Source organism: Lacerta agilis, chromosome 7 (assembly GCF_009819535.1).
Source record: "Lacerta agilis isolate rLacAgi1 chromosome 7, rLacAgi1.pri, whole genome shotgun sequence".
Lineage (NCBI taxonomy): Eukaryota > Metazoa > Chordata > Lepidosauria > Squamata > Lacertidae > Lacerta > Lacerta agilis.
Genome location: NC_046318.1, coordinates 64,477,829 through 64,502,331, shown reverse-complemented (window position 1 = coordinate 64,502,331; position 24,503 = coordinate 64,477,829). Strand labels below are relative to the sequence as shown.

At 41.4% G+C, this 24,503-nt stretch overlaps 2 protein-coding genes across 8 annotated transcripts in view; both read left to right on the top strand.

Moving 5' to 3' along the window:
- Positions 1-1,106: 1,106 nt before the first annotated feature.
- On the top strand, positions 1,107-11,147 carry FBXO43 (F-box protein 43). 7 transcript variants are annotated; one of them, XM_033155657.1, is made up of 6 exons: positions 1,107-1,613; positions 3,800-3,868; positions 5,222-6,735; positions 7,559-7,661; positions 9,908-10,093; positions 10,607-11,147. In XM_033155657.1, the coding sequence occupies exons 3-6, from the start codon at positions 5,246-5,248 to the stop codon at positions 10,853-10,855; spliced, it is 2,028 nt and encodes a 675-aa protein (XP_033011548.1). In that variant the 5' UTR covers positions 1,107-1,613; positions 3,800-3,868; positions 5,222-5,245; the 3' UTR covers positions 10,856-11,147. The 7 variants fall into 7 exon arrangements, with proteins under 7 accessions (XP_033011548.1, XP_033011549.1, XP_033011545.1 ...); XM_033155658.1 differs by lacking the exon at positions 1,107-1,613 and adding an exon at positions 1,761-1,926; XM_033155654.1 differs by lacking the exon at positions 1,107-1,613 and adding an exon at positions 2,667-2,744.
- A 5,983-nt stretch (positions 11,148-17,130) lies between these two features.
- The window catches only part of RGS22 (regulator of G protein signaling 22), a 73,863-nt gene continuing 66,490 nt past the window's right edge, over positions 17,131-24,503 (top strand). The window contains exons 1-2 of the mRNA XM_033156102.1: positions 17,131-17,155; positions 18,868-18,896. Coding sequence (XP_033011993.1) covers positions 17,131-17,155; positions 18,868-18,896 — 54 coding nt within the window. The remainder of the gene's footprint in view (positions 17,156-18,867; positions 18,897-24,503) is intronic.

Sequence of the window (24,503 nt, the reverse complement as noted above, 5' to 3'; positions counted from 1 at the left end):
GTTTACTTCCTGCCCCCTCCTTTTCTTCTTCTAAAAGCTTATAGGCTGGTTATAATGAAAAATGGTTCTGAGCGTTTGCAACATGTATTTTTCTCACGTCAAGTAGCCACGCCAATTCCCACCCCCACCAAGAAAAAAAGTGAGGAGGCAGCGTGTATTGTCACAAGGCGTCTTTTAATGCAAGTTAGTTCTGTATCTTTCAGATCACTGAACAAATGGTTAGGTGCCCTTAAAGCTATAATGCCCCACAGCCCCACAGAACGTAAGACCCACAGAACGTAGTAGGACTTGTTTCTGAGTAGTTATACACAGAATTAGACTCACTAGGAGTAAACCAAATACAGTAGGAGCAAACCAAACACAGAGTAGCAAGTAGTAAGAATAATCTTTTAAGTAGTATACAGTAGTATTTTAGACTGCTCAAAGCAATTCACTTGCATTATCTTGCAATGTTTTGTAATATTTTATTTTTATTATTTTCATTTTTAATGTATTGATTGCCCTTCATCCTAAAGTCCCAGGGCAGATTGCCATTTAAAATACTTTTTAAAAACCTTATACAGTAATTAAAAAAATACAGTCACAGCTAGTCAACATTGCAGGTGGAGTGAGGGAACTGCAATTCGTGGTCCTTGCAGGATTTGGACCTTGGACTTCCTGGCTCATTCTTAACATTAGTTCTGTCTGTTGTGAAAGGTGACATTTCTCTGCTCCTTAATATATTGGCGGGAAGTGGAAATTCTAATCTACTTTAGGGAAGAGGGGGGAGAGAATGTACACCCACCTCAATTAATACGGAGTATAAAATGTGTTCCTGTGTGGTTGAAAACCACCGAAGACGGTGGGAGAAATCCAGTTCTTGTGAAAGGAAGTGGGTCATGGGGTAAGGAGGTCAACTATAGGAAATTGACAGGCCAAAGCCCTCCTTTACACGCCCCCAGGTTATAAAAATGCACACCAACGACGCGTTTTAGCTAGCACGTCTTCAGAGAAAAGCTCTGCAACTTGCTCCTTGCCCAGCCTGAGTTCACAAAACTTTCCTGAATTCACAAAAAAAAAAAAAAATTAATGCGCAACAGCAACTTCTCCCCTCTGCCTCGCTCCCTCCCTCTCTTTGCCGGTCTTGCGCGTGGCACGTCCGTTCTGAGCTACTCTCCTAGGAGGCAACGCAGAGGAAGAGGGAGCGGAGGAGAGAAGCTGCAGCAGTTGGGAAAAGGCGGGTAGTTCAAAACTGAGCGAGGGAAAACCACGGCAGGCGCACGCGGGCAGTGCAGCGGGAGGCGTTTCTCTTTCTCGCTTAAGGCAACGCTCTGGAGCTGAGGCGAGCTGGAGCAGGGGAAGCCCAGAGCTGCTGTTGCTGCTTTTTCTCCAACAGGCAGAGAGCAGCGCTCTTTCTGCATAGTTCTTGCGCTCAGTCCCTGCCAGTTCTTGGGATGGGTGCGAATTCGTTCCCTTTTAAAAGCCCTCTTTAATCACTCTTCCCAGCCGCCGCCGCCGCCCCCCACCCATCTCTTGCTCCACATTCGGAAGCAGAGCCCTTTTCACCGTCTCCATTGACTTGTACGAGGATTTGGGGTGTGTGGAACTGCTGCTGGTGATGTTTTGCACTCAAGGTGACTGAACCCCTCAAAGTCCCATTTCTGTCCCTGTTGTTTTAGGCCATTTACGAAAAGAAAACAGTGCAGTTAATTAACTCTAATGCTAATCCATTTATTTGAACATACTTTGACTCTAACCATACCTATCAGTTTCATGATTAAGATTATATGTTTGGCAGTGTGCTTGGCTTGTTCTGTTTCTTTTTTCCCATCTTGGACGCCTTTCCTCCATTTCACCGTTCCCTCCTCCCCAGGTTAAAATGGTATTCTGATTTTAACAATAAGGAAACCTTCATGAGAAGTGACTCCTGCCTTTCAAATTCACAAGGTAAGTAGGGCTGTTGTGTGTTTTGAGGGAGATCTCAAACAGCCACTGTTCTCTAAATCAGTCCTGAATGATGGAGTTAATCGTGTACAGCCTCTACAGAACACTTTCTCTTCCAGCTAGGATTTAATTATCTGGGAATAACAATGGGAGTTACTTCTGAGTAGACACCTTTAGGATTGTACTGTTACTGTGGTGTAGGTGATGAAATGATGGTGAAGAAAATACATATTTGCAATAGAAAATCCTGCTTTTCTAATGCTCTTGCTTAAAACACACATTGACAAACTAACTTCCAGTTACAGGTAGGTAGCCATGTTGGTCTGCCATAGTCAAAACAAAATAAAAAATAAAAAAATTCAGATCTGAAGACGTGTGCATGCACACGAAAGCTCATACCAAGCTCATACCTTAGAGACTTAGTTGGTCTCTAAGGTGCTACTGGAAGGAATTTTTTTATTTTTTATTTTGTTTTGACAAACTTGTTTTTTATATTCAGCATTTTTAAAAGTCACTATAGAGAAAGCTATAAAGTTAAGACTTTACATTTATAGTTTTGTTTTTAGGCACAATTATCCTTTTTGCATTAATTTGCAGGCCACTTAAATAGAGCATACTGGGGATGGTGCCTTAAGAAATTATGATCCCAGCCTAGTTGTTTCCAGAAACACACACTATTGCCTTCTGTGTCTTCTACTGGCTCTGCATTTATGCTAATAACTGCTTCTTTTCTTACTTACTTAAAACAGAGGATCATAGTCCTAAATTCTAAACATTTTCCAAGCAAGTGAGGAAGATGACACTTGGTATCTTGTGTACAGGTGATAATTTCCTGTTTGCTCCAGATAGCTGGTAATTACAACTTGTCACCAATGGAGGTTTGATTTTGCAATTTTCCTAAGCAATAAACAGTGTGTATATATCTAAGCCTTTTAAAAATAGTCAGTTTCCACGTTCCAGGTCTCGTTTGAAAAGCTCCTCTGTACTTTTAAGTCCACCACTGATTGAGACTAGTCATCCATGATTTGCAGCTGATCAGGAGTGCTTACTACCACAGAGGGACAAGACACAAGCAAAAAGACAGGAAAATGGGGGGGGGGAGAGAGAACTTAACCTAGTCTTCTGATTCAGTGTTAGATTAAAAGTACATGAGGAACCTCCGGGTTGTGATTTGACAACCCTAAAGCCACCTGTGCAAGTGGCTATATGAACAACTGTGACAGTTTATTTTCTAGGTAAATGTTTGTATTGTTTGAAGTACTGGTACTTCCATCTCCCTAGTAGCAAGTTCAGAACAATCAGTTTCGTTAGATAACCCTTGGTTCTCCTGTGTTGAGAACGTGAATAACACTTCTTCTAGTTACTTTCTTTATATTGTTAATGGTTTTTATAATCTTGTGTCATGTTCCTTCAGCTGTCTTTACTTTAAACTAAAAACTCAGCTACTTAAGCTTCTTTTTTTTAACAAGGAAGACACTAAAAATGTCAGTTTGTTCTCTGCATTGTTGTGTTAGTCTTGTGCCTTAAAGAGTGAAACATTTATAATTCACAATACCTTTGTAGAGTCCACTTCATCAAACACATGAAATGTTATCCCAAGCACACAGTACAAACTTAACTGGAGGGTGGAGGTAGTAACTGCATTACAAATGCATTTTAAGACTGTATAGGTCTACCTTGAATTATAATTGGAAGGCAGTGCAGGACTTGGGAGACCTCATTTATACTGTCAGCTGATAACCTTCCATGGGATAGGTTGCTGCATTCTGTACAACTTGCGATTCCCATACAATCATAAGAAACTTTGGCCCACCATATACTAAAGTATAAGAAAGCTATGCTATGTTTTGTAATATCAGATCTTTTTGTCCCTCAGCATCCTAGGTGATGCCTGTACAGTTGTGGAGTATTTATTTAACTTCAGCCTCCTTGTGACTCCATCAGGGTAAGTACAAAATCTTAGTTTGTTGAAGAGTCATTGCAAATACTGAAGAGTCATTGCAAATACTGGCCAAGATCCAAAGAACTGAGCAGCTACTGTTGTTATATTATACCACAAGAACGGGTTTTTGTTTTTTGAACAGCTCCTGAAATGTGCATGGCAAGCCATTTGTAAGATTGGGTGGATTTGCAAAAAATAATTTGTGATCTGTCACGAGAGTCAGCGCTTTAAATAAAACAAACAATTCCATTAGACTAGCAAGCTTTAGGGAGAGAGCGGGGTGTTTCAGGCCCGGCCTGTTGGCGAGGCAAGGTGAGGTGCCCACTTTGAGTGGCAGAATACCAATAGGCAGCACCCACCTCTCCTCCATTGCCTGCCTCTCTGCCTCCGCTGGCAGTGGTGCCGGTATCCAATGAGATCTCTCCAAAAACTCACAATATCTTTTTTAGAGGTCTTTAAGCAGAGGTTTGACAGCCATCTGTTAGGAATGCTTTGATGGTGTTTCCTGCTTGGCAGGGGGTTGGACTGGATGGCCCTTGTGGTCTCTTCCAACTCTATGATTCTATGATCTCATGGAAGCCAGCGCTGCTGGTGGTGCTTTGTGGGTGCTGCCGCACAACACAGGTAAGTGTGGTATGGCGAGGCAGCAGCAAGCAGCAAAACAGAATGCACCGCCCCCAGAGTGGATTGATTTTAAATCACTAAGAACAGAGACCAATTTAAGCCAATGTTTAAAATCATTTTTACTAACTAACTGCTATAAAAATCAAGACACATTTGCTTGTAGTTAAGCAGAGCCTTTATACCACATAGGAACATAATCTGAAATCTCTAATGCCCCTCATGCTATGTGCAGTACAACATTTTACTGCTTATTGATAAGGCAGATTTTTGTTTTGCTATGTCTATATATGCAAGGTTACTAAGCCATATCACTCAAATGAAGGCTATGACTGCGTTCCTAACTGTACTTACCAGAGGGGGAAGCCCCATTAAATTAAATAGGACTTCTGATTAGATATGGTTAAGATTGCATGACAGGAGCTTCCGGTTACTTCAATATGAGCTTTTTGAAAAACTATAACCCTTATTTGTGAATAAGTAATGTCATGATATTTTTAAAGGAGGTAACTGAATAGTAAATGATAATTTGTGTGACCTCTTACTACGAACATAGTGGAGCATTTTTCCTATAACTTTATAATGGGCACATCGGCAATCCTCATTCTAGCAGCATTCAACTGTGGTGACTGGCTTCCTTCTCTGATGAAATGGTTTCATATAAGTGTTTTGTTTCGTACCCAGAGATTCCAGGTATGATGTTATTAATTGTAAAATGCTGTTTTCACTTTACAGATCATAACCAGTTCCAAGCACAAGATGTCAGAAAGCCACTCAATTCTATCCAGTATTCTTAAAAGAGGCAGACTGACCTCTCCCGGCAACAGTGCAAGATATTTCAGCTTTAAAGATTCTTGCTCCCCTTCCATATTTCATGACAGTGGATACAATGGATCATTAAAAGACCCAAGCTTTGATTATAATGATGCAGAACATAAAGGCGAACAGAATGAAACAGGCCTGTCTGAATATTCAAAACATGCACATTCCAGTTTAAGCACTTCATTGTCTCCCATTGACCATGAAAATGTTATCTTTTTATCAGAAAGAAAGGAACCAATTACACATACAGACTTATATGAAACACCAAAACTTGTTAAAAAAGACTTGTCACTCCGCAGAAGATTGATTGTGTCTAAATCAGCTTCTGTTGGTTCTTTGGGGTGTTCTGAAAAACAAGTATCTTCAGGGAGCTGTCAGAAAAAAGCATGTTTAGCTCACTTTCTTAGTCTTGATGAAATAATTTCAAAATGTGCCTTGGATTCTCCAAGAGAGAAGAGCTACAAGCCTTTGGCTACTAGTACTTTAAAAAGTGAGGACCCTATTTCTGGTTGTCAGAAACTCAGGCTTGTTTTCTCTCAGCAGAGAACATCTACAATAGATGATTCAAAATCTAAAGGCAGCTGCTTGTCCGAGCCAGGTTGTTTATCTCCAATCCAGCCTAAATCATCTACAAATACACCTAATATTTTTATTGACAATGTTCTTAATAGTTTTACTGATCAAAGCACTTGTCCAGAATTGATTGAAACTCCTAACTGTACTTTGTCTGAGACAAATGAAGATAGATTTACCACACCCATCAATAGTCTTGTAGAAGGATTTAGTCTTAATATATCTGAAATAAATACCCCTCCAGTTAAAGAAATAAGTGACTTGAGCCTATCAACCCCTGGTAGCAACAGCTATAATTCACTTAGTTTAGATAAATTGGAGGAGTCCTTGTCAGAACATGAGGGATCTTTCCAAGAACTACTTCAAAAACGCACGGAATCATCTAGCACTCTAAACTCTAAAAGAAAGGTAAGAAAGCTACAACGCTCAAGAAGATTATCCACACTTTCAGAATGTGGTTCACAATCAGAAAAAGAGGAGGACTGTGATACCACTGTTGCTCATTCAAAATGCATGCTAAAGATAGCTGGCTCTATCAACGAAGGCAATGAATTGGTTTTTCATGAGGATGACAAATGCATGGCTCCAGATTTTGGCAGTCTGTCAAGGACCCCTGCTTTGCAGATAGTGCATGAGCTTTTTATGCAAAACAGAAGTAAAAGAACAAAAGAAGGTGACCTGTTGAAGAAAATTGATGGAGCTGACATATCTGCGCTGAAGTGTATTGTGGCTCAACTCATTGGCAGGAAAATGGGCATTGAGAAACTAGATATATTAACAGAATTAAGAATCAGAGACTTAAGACATGTTCTTACTTTGATTTTAGATATCCTGACTGTGGAAAGCCTATGCAGGTAAAAGAAACAACTTGGGGACTTTCACTGGGTGCCCCCTAATGACATTGTACAAGTGTAACATAATTGAAATTCTGTATACTAGTAGTGAACTCAGTTATCTGAGTGCCTATGCTTATGTAGCAAAAATGGCACCATCTGCACACATGGGAGGCACCATGAGGCTTGTGGGAGCATCACAATTTGCAGAAGAACAAAAATTATTTAGAGAAAAATCTAAGGAAAACCTAGAGCAGGCCACAGAAGACTGAACATCCTTAGTGGGCACAGGTGTTAGCTGCCTGGGGTGGAGGATGAAAAATGGGAAGGAAGGAAAAATGGAAGAGAGTGCCTGGAAACCTGAAGCACTCCATGTTTTGTTGCAGTTACAACTTCACTCCCTTTTCCCCATTTGGATACCCTGTTTTTGTATTATGATAACCTTTTACAAAATGACAAATCTTTTGGATTCCTCCATTAATTAAGGTTTGGGAATTTGGCATATAACTGACGCATAGCAAGGTTGAAGCATAAATAATATTTAAAAATGCTATGTATTAACGGTAAACATTAGCAAATAAAATAATATTGTTGACTGTCCCTCTGTGACGAGGGTATGATGGTTAAAAGGGACAAATATATATGTAAATATCCCTATACTTTGATGTATATCAGTTTCAGAACACTTGTCCCCTTGATCCTGTGCTGCAGCTATCATTGAAGCTGATTTATTCATTCTTGGTGAAGACATTAATGCGGATCAGGTTCCTTGAAGACAAAGCAGCCCCATTCTGAATTCTAGCAAAATGTTTGAATTGTGGCTGATAGCGATTCTTTATTTTAGTATGTGGAAAGTAAGCAAGAACTGGCGAGAAATTGTTATACAAGATAGACATGCAAATCGGAGGAGAAAGTTGTACATAAAACAGCTGACAGTTGAAGCTAAGGTAATATACCACTGCACGGGCATTATTGAGGGTGTTTGGTGAGACAGTATGGGTTGAAGAGGGAAAGCAGAAATAAAACTCCATACTGTATCTAATAGACATTTCATCAGATGAAATTTGTACTGCTTACATGTGCTACTTATTGATTAAAAGATTTAGGGTGATAACCAACAAATTCATTCTGAGAATAGAAATGAGTCTATAAACTAGATTCACAGTTTATTGATTACAGTGGGCCTACTCAGTATGACTTACCGGTAGTTGGATATAACCCACTGTCTTTAGTGTCTAGCCACACATTTAGCTGGGGGCACTGTTATACAGTGGTTCCGCTCCTTCCTCCTGGGCCATGTTCAGAAAGTGTGGTGGGGGATGAGTGTTCAGACCCCTGGACTCTCACTTGTGAGGTACCTCAGGGTTCTGTCCTACCCCCATGCTTTTCAACATCTACATGCAGCCGCTGGGAGAGATCATCAGGGGGTTTGGGCTGGGTGTTCATCAGTATGCGGATGATACCCAGCTCTACCTCTCTTTCAAATCAGAACCAGTGAAGGTAGCCATGTTGGTCTGCCATAGTCAAAACAAAATAAAAAATTCCTTCCAGTAGCACCTTAGAGACCAACTAAGTTTGTTCTTGGTATGAGCTTTCATGTGCATGCACACTTCTTCAGATACTTCTTATCTGAAGAAGTGTGTGTGCACGCGAAAGCTCATACCAAGAACAAACTTAGTTGGTCTCTAAGGTGCTACTGGAACCATTTTTTTATTTTTTATTTTGTTTAGAACCAGTGAAGGCGGTGAAGGTCCTGTGTGTGTGTCTGGAGGCGGTTGGAGGATGGATGGCGGCTAACAGATTGAGGTTGAATCCTGACAAGACAGAAGTACTGTTTTTGGGAGACAGGAGGTGGGCAGGTGTGGAGGACTCCCTGGTCCTGAATGGGGCAACTGACTGTGCCCCTGAAGGACCAGGTGCGTAGCCTGGGAGTCATGCTGGACTCACAGCTGTCCATGGAGGCACAGGTTAATTCTGTATCCAGGGCAGCTGTCTACCAGCTCCATCTGGTACGCAGGCTGAGACCCTACCTGCCCTCAGACTGTCTCACCAGAGTGGTGCATGCTCTAGTTATCTCTTGCTTGGATTACTGCAATGCGCTCTATGTGGGGCTACCTTTGAAGGTGACCCAGAAACTACAACTAATCCAGAATGCGGCAGCTAGATTGGTGACTGGGAGTGGCCGCCGAAACCACATAACACCGGTCTTGAAAGACCTACATTGGCTCCCAGTATGTTTCCGAGCACAATTCAAAGTGTTGGTGCTGACCTTTAAAGCCCTAAATGGCCTCGGTCCAGTATACCCGAAGGAGCGTCTCCACCCCCATCATTCTGCCCGGACACTGAGGTCCAGTGCCGAGGGCCTATGAGAAGCCAAGTTACAGGGAACCCGCCCTGTGGAACGCCCTCCCACCAGATGTCAAAAACAACTACCAGACGTTTAGAAGACATCTGAAGGCAGCCCTGTTTAGGGAGGCTTTTAATGTTTAATAGATTGTTGCATTTAAGTATTCTGTAGGAAGCCGCCCAGAGTGACTGGGGAAACCCAGCCAGATGGGCGGGGTATAAATTAATAATAATAATAATTTTAAAATAGTTCTTTCAAGACCTCTTAGAGGTTTGTTGGGGGTTTGTTTGATTTTTAAAAATGCCTCTGGCAGGTCAGTTTTGGATTAAACCTGGTCCTTTTCATAGTCCTCTCCCTTTGACCCATACTCAAATCATCTTTATTTCCTTTCTGTTTTTCAAGCTGTATTGTAACAAAGGTGGCATGCCAACCCCCAATCTCTGCTGAGCAGTGCACAAGATTCTGGGGGGTTCCAGCCTCTCACCCAGGGTTGTGTTTCCATTGAGAGTCAAGACGTGGCATAGACTGTAGTGACTTTATTCACATATATACAACCAGAGTGTAGCTGGAGGGAGCTGCAGATCTTACAGCATTGTCCTCTCAAGGGTGTCTCCCTGCTTCTCTCATGGCTTCAGGCAGCTTGAGTCTAGAGCAGCCAGCTATGCTCCCTAGTCTCTGTGTTGCCACCTCTCCAGCCAGCACCCAAGATTGTTCTGACCGCATGGTGGTATCCCCTTCTTCCCAGTATGGGCTTCTGCTATGAGCCATGGCTGGCACTAAATAGTAAACAGCACATTCAGTTTGTTCTTTGAGGAAGTAATTTGTGGTGTTTGGTTATTTTACCAGAGACACCTGCCAGATACTGAAGATGCTGCCACTAGACTTCTGATGACCAGATTTGCACTACGATCAGTCCAGGCTCAAGCAAAACCTGCTGTATTACAAATGCAGCCCTCTTGTGACGAGTCTTTGACACCTCGTGGATGCAGCCCTGTTCTTCAGTCAGCTAGTAAAGAAGAAGTGTGTGTAAAGGTAGGAAACTGCAGTATGTGTGAGAAAGATTCCTTTAGTAATGAACGTTGCCAGATACAGGTTAAGTGAAGGCTGTCACCTGTCACAAGAAGTATGAGGGGAAAGTGACGGGGTTATCCAAATAGACAATTCTTCTAGTGCAAGGACTTTTAGCTGGACCTTCCTCACTCTGTCCTTTCCTATGCGACCCCCTAAGTTGGCCCCAGAGGCCTGGGGAAAACCCCATAACAGATTCAGGGGTTGCACAGGGAGAGAGGAGAGGATGAAGAAGTTCTATTTTGCAGCTAAAAGTCCTTGCAGTAGAGTTAGAGGAATTGTTTAGTTGGATACTACCCGTAGGCCCATATTAGTAACATTTACCATTTGTCTCTTTTGCTGTATCTTGTCATTTCTATAGTGAAAATTAATTTGCTCATTCTGTTGCAATTCTCTAGAAATTAAAGAAACAGGATGGGGTAGCCTTATAAAAATGAATGCATGACCAAATCTTAAATATCTCTTCCCCTGATGTAGGTTGCCCAATCCCTCTTCAGTGACGAAGCTTTAAAACCTTGTCCAAGATGTCGGTGTCCTGCAAAATACCAAGTCTTTCAAAAAAGAGGACTCTGTAGCCGGGAAGACTGTGCATTTGACTTCTGCACTTTATGTCTTTATGCCTTCCACGGATCAAGAGACTGTAGCAGTCCATCTGCTAAACGACAAAACATAAAAGATGCTCTGCCAGGAAGTGTAAAAAGCAAGAGAAACTTAAAACGTCTCTAAATATCTTCGAATGAATGGAACGTATTTCCCCTCCCCTTCAATTCTCTATTTTGTATAGGTAGCACTTTTAAACAATTATGCATTTTGAAAGTATTACATATTGTAATTTTGACCATTAATCAAGTTGATAATTTAATTCTCTGTGTAAATATCCTAAACTTGACTTTTGATACATTTCAGAAAAAAAGTGAAAACATTTTAAACTCCTTTTGTCTTGGTGTTTGTCACTTTGCCAGACACATTCAATGAGATTTCAATAAAGTACTTTCAATGTAGTTTTCACTACATCTTACAACCGTGTTCTGAAATTTTAAATACAGTTCTTGTCACAATGGTAAATTAAAAAGCCCTAAATGGCCTCTGTCCAGTATACCTGAAGGAGCATCTCCACCCCCATCGTTCAGCCTGGACACTGAGGTCCAGTGCTGAGGGCCTTCTGGCGGTTTCCTGACTACAAGAAGCCAAGTTACAGGGAACCAGGCAGAGGGCCTTCTCGGTAGTGGCACCCACCCTGTGGAACACCCTCCCACCAGATGTCAAAGAGAAAAACAACTACCAGACTTTTAGAAGACATCTGAAGGCAGCCCTGTTTAGGGAAGCTTTTAATGTTTAATAGATTATTGCATTTTAATGTTCTGTTGGAAGCTGCCCAGAGTGGCTGGGGAAACCCAGCCAGATGGGTGGGGTACAAATAATAAACAATAATAATTATTATAATAATAATTATAAAAATAATTATTTGTTACATTTTAAGGAGTGTTTTATGATAAATGTGAGAATATATTGCCATAATAGTACAGTAAAACATACTACATAAATCAAGCCAAAATTATTTTATTTAATATCAAGCATCACTATTATTATTTTTGAAGTCTTATACAGAGATCAAAAGATAAGACTCCCTGCTTGCCTAAGTTAACAATCTAATAGACACACTGCAAAATGAAAAAGGTGTGGGTAAGGAAGAGAAAACCAAGTAAATTTAGGTAACAGTTCTTGCAAGTTAATAAAATTTGTTACTACCGGTACTTAAATTGATAATTTCAGCAGTATCATTTGAGCTGGACAGAGGTGTGACACTCCCTGCTTCTAAGTATGCAGAAGCATACAGGCAGTCCACAACCTTCTGCTTGATGGCTATTGCTAGAGCATCATTTCACCCCATTCCACAGTGCCAGGGCAACTGGCGGTTGCAGCTGAATAATAAAATCACAAGAGATCAAACATAAGGCAGTCTGGAAGATCTACAAATACATCAAAATTATCAGTTTAGAATAAACAAATATAATTTCTTCATTCATGACTCCTTTAATTCCAAGCTCTGTTTATAATACATCCTCCACCTAACAAGGAACAGAAATTGATTAATAGTATGCATTTCCTCCTAATCAACTGTGCTGTGAATGCAAGTGAAGCTCTACAAGTGATAATAGAATCATAGAATTGTAGAGTTAGAAGGTATCTCAAGGATCATCCAGTCCAATCCCTTGCAATGCAGGAAACACCATCCAACCTGTGCTTAAAAACCTTTAAGGAAGGCAAGTGCACCACCTTTTCCATCTTGAACAACTTTGTCAGAAAGGTTTTCCTATTATGTTTAGTTGGAGTATCCTTTTTTGTACTATAGTTTGAATCCATTGGTTCAGGTCCTACCCTTTGAAGCAGGCAAAAACAAGCTTGTTCCATCTTCCATGTGACAGCCCTTGAAATATTTGAAGATGGCTATCATATCTCATTTCAGTTTCCTCTTGCCCAGCTCCTTCAACCATTCTTCATAAGGTTTCCAGCCCCTTTATCTTCTTGATTGCCTTCCTCTGCACATATTCTAGCCTCCTTAAATTGTGGTGCCCAGAATTGGACACAGTCTTCTTTGGCCATCACTAGTAGCTGAGTAAGATTGTCTTCCATGAACACAGTCTTGTGTCTGTAAGTGACTGTGGAGGCCAATTCTGGATCCACACGCCCTTCCACAGTGGGAGCATAGATATCCAAGCAGGAGTTGTTTAATGGTGAGGATTTGTCAAACGTGTCTTCCTCTTAGCTCATTTCTCCCTTTTGTCCTGAGTTTGTGCCTCTTCAAAGTCCTTGTATGTGTTTCCTTTTCCTGTGACCTGCAGTCACATAGTCTGTGGCAATTTGTCCACAAACCAGTTGTTGCATGTGGAAATGCCTTGGTGTGTGTGTTGGTGTGTGTGAGAGAGACAGAGACAGAGAGAGAGAGAGCGAGAGAGAGAGAGAGCACAAGAGTGCTTACCAGAGAAATTATGGATCAGCAGCATAGGTGGCAATTTGTAATGGGCATAAATAAGGGCACAGTGTTTGTAAAATACATAGAAAGAAGATGGCAACGTTAACTGTTTCAACATGAAGTATGTTGAAGCAGATAATTATAAGGTTAATTTGAGATTTCATAAGAAAGGGGCAAAGAGAACAAGCCAGAAGAAATCTTTTCCAAAAAAAAAGTTTTGTCACAGCATGGAAATATGGTTCCAAATTGCCTGTGCTTTTCCATTACTAGAATGAAATTAATTACAGCAGTATCCATGCCATACTAACCCAAGTGATATAAACCAGACACAAAAACGCCTACTCTTCCCCCCTCTGAGTACTTTAAGTTGCTGCCAGATGATCTTGTGAGAAATGGAGGGCATTCTTTCTTTGTTGAATTTGGATCTTCAGGGGAGCCTGTGCTAAGAGGCATGTAGGAGGGTTTGGAGTGAGTAGGTTCAGAGTACCAAACATCTTTCTATTCCCTTGATGTTTGATATCTGAAGCTCTTCTGTGCATTGTTCATTGAAATATACTCATTTTCACCGCTAGAGGACATCAAAGATTCATCTTCTAAAAATACTTCGCAAAAGCTTGTTTTTTTGGGGGGGGGGGAACCTGAACTAATGCTTTTAGGCTATTCAGTGCATCTGTAAACTTAGCATTGTAGGTTCCTGCTCCAGTCTTGCCTGCCAACTATAGCCAATGAGTATTTAATATTTAAAATGTGTTTCCTTTGGCTATCAGTTATAACTTATGGCTCTGAGTCTTTGTTTCAGTGAGATCATGTTAAAGACCTGGAAGGCAAGAAGAAGCTGGCTCATCAGGACTAAGTTATGACTTCTTTCTTGGTCTCCCTAACAGCTCAGCTGGCTTAGTGCACATAGGAGGACATTTGCTGGAAATAAGAATATTCAGCATAGCTCTGGAAACACAAGTATTCCAATAAGTTGGGGTGTCATTAGGCTGCTGACAAATCCCAGGCTTGTTGCTTCTTTGTGGTGATAGGATGATTAGAATAGCCTAACCATGGGCCTCCAGAACTCTGTGGAATATATCCTCTCATTTAGCGGATGTTTTGTTGGTCTCTTAGAATTATAAAATAATAATACACTTTTGGTCATCAGTAAAGTCAGGTTTCAATATCAATTTCATTGTGTCAAAAGATTTGTCTTTGTTGGAATCATTACGTTTGTAAAGTGCTATCCAACAGAGCTAGCATAAGAAGTGAATGGGCTACTTAACCTGAGCTGAATCTTGATTCCAGTGATAGTTTTATCTGAGTTGACTCTAGTTGTCTGAAGCTGGGATTTGAGGCATTTAGAAGCTCAGTACTGTCCATTTACGCTGATGAATTTCATCTGATAATCCCCCACAGATATGGAAGAAGGGTAGGCAAGAAGGCTTATTTTTTCCTCTGAGAGAGCAAGCCCCCTTGAATGGAGTTGGGCTACTTCTGAATAAACATGAAAGGATTGCACAGTCAGCCTCTACTAACAATAAAATAAAATATGATTTTATTGTTTACTACCAAAGTGTTAACATGCACAAATGCATGGGGATCTTGTATGTTCAATTTCCATTTTATATGGAGAAATATAAATTACAGGCTATTATGGCCACTATGAAAATTAACTTAAAGCAAGTCTACTAATCTCGGCGCAAAGGAGACTGCATGAGTTAAGAAAATAAATGGCAGACAGCCAACCCATGAGCAGAGATAGGAATAACAGCATAATCAGGAGCAGGGATTCAGAATTAATAGTTTAGTGAGACAATGGAACCCTTTGATGCAACTTACTATTCACTTCTCACTTTTCCAAATCCCAAAGTAAGTTTCCGCAAAATTAAACTATCAGCTTTTAAACCATCCGTATTTTCACATACTCCTTCATGGATCACTGCCTTGTCATGGCAAAGGGGCTTGAATAACTCAGAGAAACTATGAGCTATGCCGTGCAGGGCCACTGAAGATGGACAGGTCATAGTGGAGAGTTTTGACTAAACGTGATCCACCTGGAGCAGGAACTGGCAAGCCACTCCTGTATCCCTGCCAATAAAACTCCATGGACAAATACAACCTTTTAATGAGAGTGAGAGAGGAGAGCGCAAAATATGGTCTGAAGCTCAACATCAAAAGAACTAAGATCATGGCTACTGGTCCCATCACCTCCTGGCAAATAGAAGGGGAAGAAATGGAGTCAGTGAGAGATTTTACTTTTTTGGGTTCCATGACCACTGCAGATGGTGACAGCAGTCACGAAATTAAAAGACGCCTGCTTCTTGGGAGAAAAGCAAGGACAAACCTAATCAGCATCTTAAAAAGCAGAGACATCACCTTGCCGACAAAGGTCTGTATAGTTAGAGCTATGATTTTCCCAGTAGTGATGTATGGAAGTGAGAGCTGGACCATAAAGAAGGCTGATCGCTGAAGAATTGATGCTTTTGAATTATGGTGCTGGAGGAGACCCTTGAGAGTCCCATGGACTGCAAGAAGATCAAACCTATCCATTCTGAAGGAAATCAGCCCTGAGTGCTCACTAGAAAGACAGATCCTGAAGCTGAGGCTCCAATACTTTGGCCACCTCATGAGAAGAGAAGACTCCCTAGAAAAGACCCTGATGTTGGGAAAGATTGAGGGCACAAGGAGAAGGGGACGACAGAGGACGAGATGGTTGGACAGTGTTCTTGAACATGAGTCTGACCAAACTGCGGGGGGCAGTGGAAGACAGGAGTGCCTGGCGTGCTCTGGTCCATGGGGTCACGAAGAGTTGGACACGACTAAACTACTAAACAACAACATTTCCACATATCGCTAAAGAGGGGGGGGGATGCTAAATGGGGGGGGGGAGCCTGGAAATCCTTAAAATTAACTCTCAAAGGAGGAATTAACTCTGATTACAAATGTCACCAGCACCGTTTCTTTTGCAGAGATATTTTGAATCTCAGCTGTACCAGGCTGAGAATTGTTGGAGGTATTTGTTCTGAACCAGTCAATCCAGAGCAACTAAAGGCCATACCCTTTTTGCATTCAAATTATGCCGTGGCTCTTCAAGTTATGGAGAAAGCCTTTTCCCCGTTTAGCCTTAAACCTGATGGCATCTGCACCAGGATAGTTAAGAAAAGTCTGTTCAAAGAGTAACTCCTCCATGGAAATGGAATGTACGTGCCCCTGCCAGACTGGTCGACGTTATTTTGAAGCCGAAGGGTCATGCCAAAGAGTTGTTTGCTTAAAGGAGAGAGGGGGGAGGCTTGCCAGGCAAGCGGAGATAAGAATTCTACACAGTACAATCGTCACCAAGGCAGCATTACGCGTTGCTAAATGCATCACAATATCGGCGAACCAACCCCTCCTCTTGCAGGTGATGGGAGCTGCAAGCAGCGTGGGCAACACCTGACGGATCCTATCACCAACGCAAGTCTTTGCAGCCGTCTAAACGCAGCGGGCTATTTTTTTTTTTTTTGGCGAGCGAGAGAGCGAGCGAGAGAGCTGTTTCCTAACAGGCTAGGACTGGAGAGGGCGCTGTCGTTTGCAGACTCGGCAGGGCGGTCCTGCGCCCCCTCGAGGCTGAAAGTGAAGGCAAGGCGTATTGGAAGGAACCGGTCGCCTGTCCACCGACGGGTAGATTTTCTCCCCCAGGTTAAACTACTGTGTGCTCGTTGCTTCCGCGCGCCTCGCTTTATCCGGCTGGCTACCCAAGCCGAGAGAAAGCTTTCGCCCCCAAGAAGACAAATGTTTGTTCATGGAGTCAAGAAGCCTTGTTTTCCCTGTGCACGGTCTGCAGCAGCTCCATAGCAACCCAGCTTGGCTGTGTTAGCGCACATTAACTAGGACAAGTTGTAAACGCCGAGCAATTCGTGCTTCGCAGGCTTAGGCCCGCTGCAGTCTCTTTGCCCCGGGCCCAGCAGAAGTTATTTACCCGGGCTCCCCTGAGGACCATGAGGCTTTAGCTCAGGCGCTTAGGAGGGATTACGAGCTATACAGAGTCAGTGCGCCCATCCTCACCATGCGGGAGAAGAAACTCACCACAGGTATGTAATGTGGCCGGAGAGCATAGCAGACAATGAAGAGGATCGGATGTGCTCCGCTTTCATCCAGTCACAGTTCATGTTTCAGTAGGAGGGACAGAGATGAACCCTGAAAGGAAAATAAGTTGTCAGCCAGCCAAGCCCCCACAACCCTAAAGGGCATGATCACAAGAGATACTCAGAAGCGCTTTTTAGATTGGAATGCGTCACTTGTGAACATTGTTAATGCAGGCCCAGGTGGAAAGAGCAATCTGTTCCCATATTGCAAAAGCTCATACAAATGACAGAGGACTTGGTTGTATGTATTGTCCAATTAGTGTGTTTATGGACTCCACACTATTCCACAGGGGAAATACCTTGTTCACTCTTTAACATAGAGTGATGCGCTTAAAGGTCACTGAAATCAGTAGATTTGTTTCCCAAATTCTGGGATTGTTGTGCACAAATTTGGTAACATAGGCCTATCTTCTTTTTATAAAGGTGCACAGTCATGTATTTATTTACAAGTGCTAGCGTGTTCTCTCCTGACAAACTCCTAAATTATGTAGCTTTCATTTTCTACGTGGTAAACTGAGTTGTAGTGATAGTGACTCACTGCACAGGGTCAGATATTGAAGCTTTGCAGGGAAAAGCCTAGTTACCAGGGGTAACTAGGCCCTACAGGTGGTGTTGCCTCCACTCTCATCAGTCTCAGTCATATTGGCCAATGCTCAGGGATGTTGGAAGTTGTGGCCCACAGGTTAGCTGCACCTGTTTTAAAGGTTCCTGGATTAGAGTCCAGTTCTGTACCCACTGTATCAGCCATTCAGGATTGCTTCTGTTAGCAGGCTTCGTCCAGGAGTTGAACCCATTAGATTTTGAATGCACTAAGTCCTAGACAAGGATTTAGTGAATTCATAATCTATGGCACTTGAAATGAGGATTATTCAACATGCATTGGCAAATGTTCTTAAAAGCCTTCTGCTTCTAATTTTGATGCAACAACTCAAATTCTCAAGTGTCTGTGCATCTTATAGGTATCGGATAACTCATAAGTTGGCAGATTCAGTTGTCATTCCCCTACTATTTCAGGAAACTGTTGTTGTTGTTGTTGTTACTGCTTAGGCCCACTACAAGTTTTCAATTCTGTACATCAATTTTTAGAATAATTCATTAGAATTGGCCACTGGCTAGAAAACAAATTCATTCCAAAACGGTTCCTTTGCTTTTAGCAGCAACTTCATATGCAGGAATCAGCAGGTGAAACTTTTTGTGTGTGGGTGGTATATACCGGTAGGCTAATAAGCAGATGATATGTGAATATTTGCAAAACAAGCTGCTCTTAAATATACAAGAAACGAGCTGATGACAAAGTTACCAAGGCTAAACTTACATACCAAACATCCTGAAAAGGGCCTCAGTGAGGTCCCCAATATGGGAATGAGCCCCCCAAAATGATCTATATCTCCACCTCCTCCTTACTGTCATCTACAAACAAGTATATCAGTCTGTATCAAGCAAATAATATTATCTGGAATATATTCATTTTATTGTGAAATAGCTGCTTTTTTGGATATGTAAATGGGTTCTTGCTTCTAAAATGTACATTGTTCGCAATATTTACAACTACATTTGCATAGTTAGTGATCATTGATCTCTGGTAAGATTGAAAACAAATGAAAAATGCTTTGGCTGAATAACTTTTATTTCCTTTCTCTTTTTGTGTTGTGTTTCAGTGCCCCCCAGCATAAGAGACGATGAGTTTGTAAGTAGACATTTCTTTTCTACTGCCCTCAGTTTATAGATGAATCAGGTAGTCATTATAGATATAAATATGATATAAATATAATTGCTATATGTTATGCAATTTCTTAAGTGAAACAAGAGTGAAACAGGAGCAACAATACCTCACACTCCACTCCCTATTAGTTGTCATCCACTCAACCAAGAAAACTAACTTCTTATATCACAAGACAGGGATAGAAATTGGAAAAATTGGAAAAGATTTTTAAACATATTATTTCAAAATTATTATTATTTTATTTATAGTGGTTCATATTTTCCTGGAAGTAAGTCAGATTGTGTCCAATAGAACTTACTCCTTAGTAAATTTGTATAGCATTAGACTCCAGACGTAAGAAAATTCAAATTACAAAGCAGAGGGGATATTAATTTCAAAATTAGGACAATTTTCAAAATTAAACTAACAAAAGCATACTAATTTATATTAATTAAAGGTTTGCCAGATATGCATTTAATTACTAGACACATACCTACAGTGCAGTCCTATGCTTGTCTATTCAGAATTTCAGTGGGACTTACTTCCCGTAAGCAAGCTTAGGCACACATTTTTTAATTTTTAATTTTACCTGCCCTTCACCAGCAGGTCCCAGGGCAGGTTACAGGAGTTTAAAGTTCAAAATTAAAAACAGTTAAAACAGATTACAATCAGATTACAATCACAGGAATAGGGTGGGCCCTGAAATAAGATAAGATAACAAAGGTTTAGGTTGTAACTGCATCCATCATTTCCCTGAAACATGTAGCTCTCATAGGGTTATTACCGTATTTTTCGTTCCATAGGGCACACCGGACCATAGGGTGCACCTCGTTTTTAGAGGAGGAAACAAGGGAAAAAATATTTTTCTGGTTTTCCTCCTCTAAAAGCTCTGTTTTTTTGAGGATCAGCTAAAAGTTTTGCAGCTTTTTTTGCAAAGGGAAAAACCTTTATTTTTGAGGATTAGCTAAAAGTTTTGCAGCTTTTTTGCAAAGGGAGAAAAGCAAAGCTCCTTTTGCAAAGGGGGAAAAGCAAAGAGGAAAAGCCCCATTTTTATGGTTTCAAATCACATTTCAGCAGCTTCTGAAGGAAAGGGAGCCATTTCTACAGTTTCCAGACAGATAATCTAATCAGCCAGTCACATGTCGCTGGGGAAACAAACCACCTCCCTCTGCAGCACATTCAACAAAGGAGGCCTAGGCAAGGCGGCGGGGCTGAAAGGGAGCCGGGACTCTTATCTCTCTCCTGATTTCTTAATGATCAGCTGCTGAGCAGGGTCCTTTCAACACCCCCTTTTCTCTTTGTAAAATAAAAAGCATGATCTGCTTTTGGCCCCTGGGCAATTCAGCTCCAGGGACCACCACTCGCTCCATAAGACGCACAGATATTTCCCCTTAATTTTTAGGAGGAAAAAAGTGTGCCTTATGGAGTGAAAAATACGGTACATTGCAGCTTTAAGAGCTTGGCCCTGTCAACACTTTCCCATTTTTATTTCACCCACCCACTTTTTGTATAGGCTTAAATATAGTAAGGTTTTTCTTGCCCCTTTATCTTTGCAAGATATGGATGGCATCACAAGGCGAGCAAGTCCCCATGAAAATTGACTTGCCTGTTCTTTGAGCCCTCTCCCCATTTAGCTAGGGATGTCAGAGAATTCCAATGAAATTGGAAAAAGAAATAGAAATAGCTATAGTTAAGGAGCTCATCTATGGTCAGGAGTGGAAATCAGTCAAGTGAATATGATCAGTATTCACTCACTTGGTGGTTGTGGTTTTTTTGAAGTCTGCAAATGATGCATAATTAACGATTAAGTCATTTTTATGTTGTTTTGATGTTTCCTTTACATGGAAATGAATATAAGTTACATGAAAGGTTTTTGTAAATGATATAATTTATGTTAAATAGGGGACAGTGAGATGAGTATGGTAGCGTTTGGCAGAAACCCAACTGCAGCGGAGAGGAAACAGTACTGATTAAGATGAATACAGGTCAGAATGGAAGTCTCTGCTATCTTACATCCCTGAAGCTAGCAGAGGACATAGTCCATTTCTACTGCTTTTATTTGTCTTGGCTGCTAGCTCAAACTCAGGGCTCAGGCAAAAAACAGCATAATTATTTGGGAACAAGTGGTTGGTTCGCCCACAATGTTGATAAAATACTTGGTCGACTTTGCCTTAGTTCTAGAAAGTTGGGATGGCTCCCTGTAGGCACAGCCAGGACTGAGCCAGAATGTACTAAGTGCTGTATTATCAAAGGGTTCAAAGCACTCTGTTATTAAATTTGCCTGAGATGAGGACACTAAGACCCTTGGATGAGTTTTTAGGCAATAGGGAAGAGAAGAGAGGTAACAATATCCCAAAATGCAGTCACTTCCAGATGACCTGTTTATTAAGCATTCATTCTGATTTGCAGAAAGATTAGATGACCTTGTGTCAAAGCAAGTGCTACTCATAATTCCAAGTGTATTTCCTCATCACTTTTCTTATTGTAAGACTCCAGTCTTTTAGGGAAATGGATTTGTTGCACAAGACTTCCCAGGGACGTTTCCCATCAGTGTAACATAAAGTGTTAGCAATAACTTCCTCCTGTTGAATTTCTGTCATACAATTGTTAAAAGCAAACGTATTCCTACAAGAAGAATCAAGGTTTCCCAGGATTGTTCTTTAGTCAGACAAAAAGATTTGTGTTTCTACCAGCACCAAGGGACAACAACTAAATCCAAAGATAAACAGAATCTTAAATTAGAAGTTTCAAGGCTTCAATTCAAAACATAATTGCTCAAATCTAATTGTTATGGAATTCAGAGTAACTTGTGAAACACATTAACGTGATATCTACAGCTGTTTTCATCTGAGAAGATTAAGCCTGGCTTAAACTGTAAAATGTGAATTGGGACTTGCTCTCTCCAAAATCTACTTTATTCCTTCTCTCCCCTTCTCTCTATTTCCCCCCTCTGATGCTGCCATTGTTGCAAGGGGAATAAAGGTGGATTTTTAAAAGGGGAATAACAATTAACAACTTATGGGGAAATTTTGTTGTTTATATTTAAAAATAAAATTCCATTAATATGCTAAGTGTGTGGATAATAGTAAAATATCTAAATTGATACAATTTATATATATTTCTTACCCATATTTTAGTCCCCCAAATAACATGGTTATGGTCAAATAAAAGCACACGTCTGCATATTTCTAAAGGGTTTCTAATTCCTCTATTAAGAAGTGATTTGTTTTATACAGTTCCCTGGGGACAGGAAAATCTGCAATTCTTGTTAATTTTTCAAATCCAGTCATCTGCAATGTGGTGATTTCAAAACTATCTGCATATGATGACTGAATAAATGTGAAATATGTCAGTTTATTGACTGTGGCCTGTTTCTAATAGCTTTTCATGCAAAACACAACTAAACATTTAAGACTCAGATCATTGCCTGTGTCAATGTGCTGCTGTGTGAACCCCATTAATCTCAGAGGTTTACACAGAGATTGTTACACTTTTGAGATCATCATTATCTAATCACGTGAGAAACTATGTTTGCAATGGGGATGTCAAGGCCAGGATGGAGCTGTGGCGATTGTACCTAAATCCAGTTCTTGACATTCTGAAGTCAGTGGCCTGAGCGGGAAGCTGCATGCTGAAAAGCATTAAACAGAACGTGCTGCTCTGTCTTCTACCAGGCTTGATCTTAAGACTAGACCTGGCTGAGCCAGGCTTTTAAAAAGGTAAAGGGACCCCTGACCATTAGGTCCAGTTGCGGATGACTCTGGGGTTGCGGCGCTCATCCTGTTTTATTGGCCAAGGGTGTCTGCGTACAGGTTCTAGGTCATGTGGCTAGCATGACTAAGCTGCTTCTGGCGAACCAGAGCAGCACACGGAAACGCCGTTTACCTTCCCACCAAAGCGGTACCTATTTATCTACTTGCAGTTTGACGTGCTTTCGAACTGCTAGGTTGGCAGGAGCAGGGACCAAGCAACGGGAGCTCACCCCATCACGGGGATTCGAACCACTGCCCTTCTGATTGGCAAGCCCTAGGCTCAGTGGTTTAGACCACAGCACCACCCACATCCCTAAAAGGTAAAGGGACCCCTGACCATTAGACTAGACCTGGTTGAGCCAGGCTTTTTACTTTCTGCCAATCACAGGCTTATGCTTCACAGAGGCTCCTGTTCCCTTCTGAAATGGAAAGAGAGTGCTGAGAGCTACACATACGCAGCTCACTGTAGCTCACCAGGGCAGTGGCAGACTTTGGGCACTCAAATTTCAGTAGTGCCTGCGTGGCACCAAAATTTGATTCCCCCGGCTTCTCGCTCTACATACTAAATTATAGTTGCGGTGCCTCCAGGGCTTGACACCCAGTGTGACTGAACTAGTGGCACTCCCCTAAATCTGCCTCTGACCAGGGTAGGCCCTACCCTCAACCTTAAGATTTCTAGTTTGGGAACTCTCTGTGCAAACCTCTAAATCCCAGCATCTGGCACCATTGTAGTCCAGATGTTTTTAGGTAGGTATGAGAAATTGAAATAGGAGGTTGAATATAGTTGCCTTCTGATAAGAATTCCAATGTGCTTTATTTTAAAGGTAGTTATTTTCATGTGGAGGTGGGCCTTTCTCTGAGCGGATTGTCCAGAGAAACATGCCTTAATTCTAGTCATTGGGAGAAAGACTGTTGGTTGGGTGGTAGAACACATGCTTTGAATGTAGAAGGCTCCTGGAGAGCCCTGATTCCTTTTGTTATAAGGATCAAGGTAGCAAGGACAGACCTGTGTTAGAGACCCCAAGTACTTCCAGATGTGGACAGTTTAGCAGCTCTCAATCATTAGGGCCAGCTAGTCCAAGGCATTTTGGTGTCTGAGGCAGAGGAGAAGATGGTGCTAAGAGAGAAGAACAGCTGAGGGGCTCAAAAGGGATAAGGGTTGCTGCTGTCCTCTCCCAAGCAACCCTAACCTAATGATCAAGCCATTTCCAGCTTTTCTTCTTTTAGCTGGAATAGGAACTGTTCTGTCACACTTCTAATAGTCACCAAGTGGGTAGCCCCCCCCCCATTTCTTCAACCCCAAATGTTTGAGGGAGGCATGATTTTCATTGAGACCATTGTGTGTGGGGAAAGGTATTTAAATACACCCGTCTCCCTCACTGCCTTCCCCATCACAATTGCCCTACTTCAGAGGGGCAGGGGAGGAAGGTATCGGGGCAATTCTTTTTGAAGAGCGAAGAGCTAAAGTGATGGAGCTGATTCCTAGAGAGGAGAGGCAGACCACAGAGAATGAAAATGGCTAGAGCAATCTGCAACAGCCGTGTGAGGAAATTACACAGCTACTGCGTTGAGTTAAACATGGAAACAGAAGATGGAAACCATGAGAGGAGGGGTCACAAATGGAAAGGAGAAGTCACAGCGAAAGAAGAATGCATACAAAAGCTTGTGGAATATGCAGAAATGGCGAAACTTACCAGAAAAATAAGAACTCAAGATAACAAACTTTTTATAAAAGAATGGAAATGGTTTATTGAATATTTACTAAAAGAACTGTAAACAGATAAGAACATTGGCAGGATTATTGTAATAACCTGCAGCTGTATGAGTATATATTTAAAGC

Excerpts from the sequence above, each read along its gene's own strand:
- FBXO43 (XM_033155657.1), top strand. The coding sequence starts at position 5,246 with ATGTCAGAAAGCCACTCAATTCTATCCAGTATTCTTAAAAGAGGCAGA. Across the intron at positions 6,736-7,558 it reads ACTGTGGAAAGCCTATGCAG|TATGTGGAAAGTAAGCAAGA; the intron begins GTAAAAGAAACA and ends TCTTTATTTTAG. Across the intron at positions 10,094-10,606 it reads AAGAAGAAGTGTGTGTAAAG|GTTGCCCAATCCCTCTTCAG; the intron begins GTAGGAAACTGC and ends CCCCTGATGTAG.